This window comes from Aplysia californica, unplaced genomic scaffold, assembly GCF_000002075.1.
Source record: "Aplysia californica isolate F4 #8 unplaced genomic scaffold, AplCal3.0 scaffold01275, whole genome shotgun sequence".
Classification (NCBI taxonomy): domain Eukaryota; kingdom Metazoa; phylum Mollusca; class Gastropoda; order Aplysiida; family Aplysiidae; genus Aplysia; species Aplysia californica.
The window spans coordinates 76,902-78,752 of NW_004798545.1; the positions used below are offsets into that span (position 1 = coordinate 76,902).

The following is a 1,851-nucleotide window of genomic DNA, read 5'->3' on the forward strand; positions in this document are numbered from 1 at the left end:
ATAATAATAATAATAATAATATAAATAATAATAATAATAATAATAATAATAATAATAATAATAATAATAATAATAATAATAATATTGATAATAATATTAATAACAACAACAATAACAATAACAAAAATAACAATAACAATAAAAACCTATTATTACAGACATAGAGCAAGGGGTCAAAGGTCAGAGCACATAGAGACGAACCAACAGTCTAGAAGAACATCAATGACGTAAGGACGTTCACATCAGCTACAGGGTAGAACCATAGTTATGACCAACTATGAGTAAGAAGGAAAAGCGGTCTTTTTTTTTTTCTTCGATAATTAAAAATCTATATATAAGTTACAAATTATGTTATGGGATAGTATGTGATATTATAGATAGTGTCACGACACGATGGAATCAGGCGCTCGACATTTTTTGGGGGAAATTGGGATATTTGTATAATCTTAAAAGTTTGTTCATTTGTTATCATTTTGATTCTAAAAAAATACACATCTATCTTGAACAGAAGTCGAGATACTTGCAATTGAAGGAGTTGGGTGGGGAGGGGGAGGGGGGCGCTTTGTAGAGTCATAGGTAAAATTAGCGACAAAATGGTCGTCCAATTTTAGTGATTTCTTGGAGTCATTGCAAACTGCAGGCTTACTTTCTTTCGTGTCTTTGATCAACGTTTTTCAGTACAATCCGCACAGATGCGTATTTTAAGTGGATATTGAAGGCGTTGAGTAAACAAAAATTGATAAAAATTGCCTAGCGAGTGGAAAATATCAAGGTTTTTTAAATCTCATTATTTTGACGAGCGCCTGATTTCCCCACGATGTCAGACAATTGCATGCAAAGCAGAAGTCCTCTCACGCAGAATGTTGTCTGGTACAAAGCATACTCAGCTGACTTTACGTTTAACAAAATGTATATTATAATATGCACTCAGAGAGAAGAAAGGTTTTCTGTGGTATAGCTACACTTTAGCTGCAAGCCAGACTCTTAAATGTTTATTTCTTAAATCTTTATTTCGCAAATGTCTGCTTTTCCCCTTCTATAATAATTATTATTTATCTTTCCAGATGTTTATTTTGCTTTCAGTTATATTACAATTAATTATTAATCATAAAACTGTTGTTTGCTTCGGTTTGGGTATACTGAATCTCAAAAAACAATTTAAAATATCCCCTCTCCCCGTTTTATAAAATCGCTTTATTATATTCTAACATTATTACCATAAACTATTTTACATCTTATAATATAACATTAGGTAATATCATATTCATCATGGTACGTCGTGTGTCATTTTACATGATATTTAATTATGTGAAATCAAAAAAGATTTTGTTATACTTGCATAAATTGTCTTGTTCTCTTCGTTAGTGTATTTCATTTTAAAACGTACAGAGTACTACATCTATGTACGATTCCCCTCCCATCCACCTTCATCTCCCACTTCATCTGCACCCCCAATCCCCCACCCCCCCCCAAACCCCCAATCCCCACCCACATCCCTTTTCCCCCCACCCAGCATCTCGAGAACTCACCAGAAGTCCTATCAGGATTCATGTATTCCCATCGGCGCTGCATGTCGATATACAAGATGTCTATGGCCGCATTGGTGATGCCCTTCCGGTTTAGCCGGCACTTCCTGTTGGGGCAGACGACAGAGCGAGATGAGGGACTTACCGCTTTGTTGATTCGATGGAGACGTTTTTATTTTGTTATAATTGCTCGGATACAGAAAGAGAGGGGAGGTGGAGGGAGAAGGGATGGAGGGGGGTGGTAAGGGGCAAGAGAGAGTGAGAGAGAGAGAGAGAGAGAGAGAGAGAGAGAGAGAGAGAGAGAGAGAGAGAGAGAGAGAGAGAT

General features: G+C 36.1%; 1 protein-coding gene across 1 annotated transcript in view; it reads right to left on the bottom strand.

The window, feature by feature from the left end:
- Nucleotides 1-1,851, bottom strand: part of LOC101857761 — a gene marked incomplete at its 5' end in the record, with an annotated part of 19,650 nt that overhangs the window by 9,686 nt on the left and 8,113 nt on the right. The window contains 1 exon segment of the mRNA XM_035973479.1: nucleotides 1,530-1,633. Within this exon segment, the coding sequence (XP_035829372.1) occupies nucleotides 1,530-1,633 (104 nt within the window).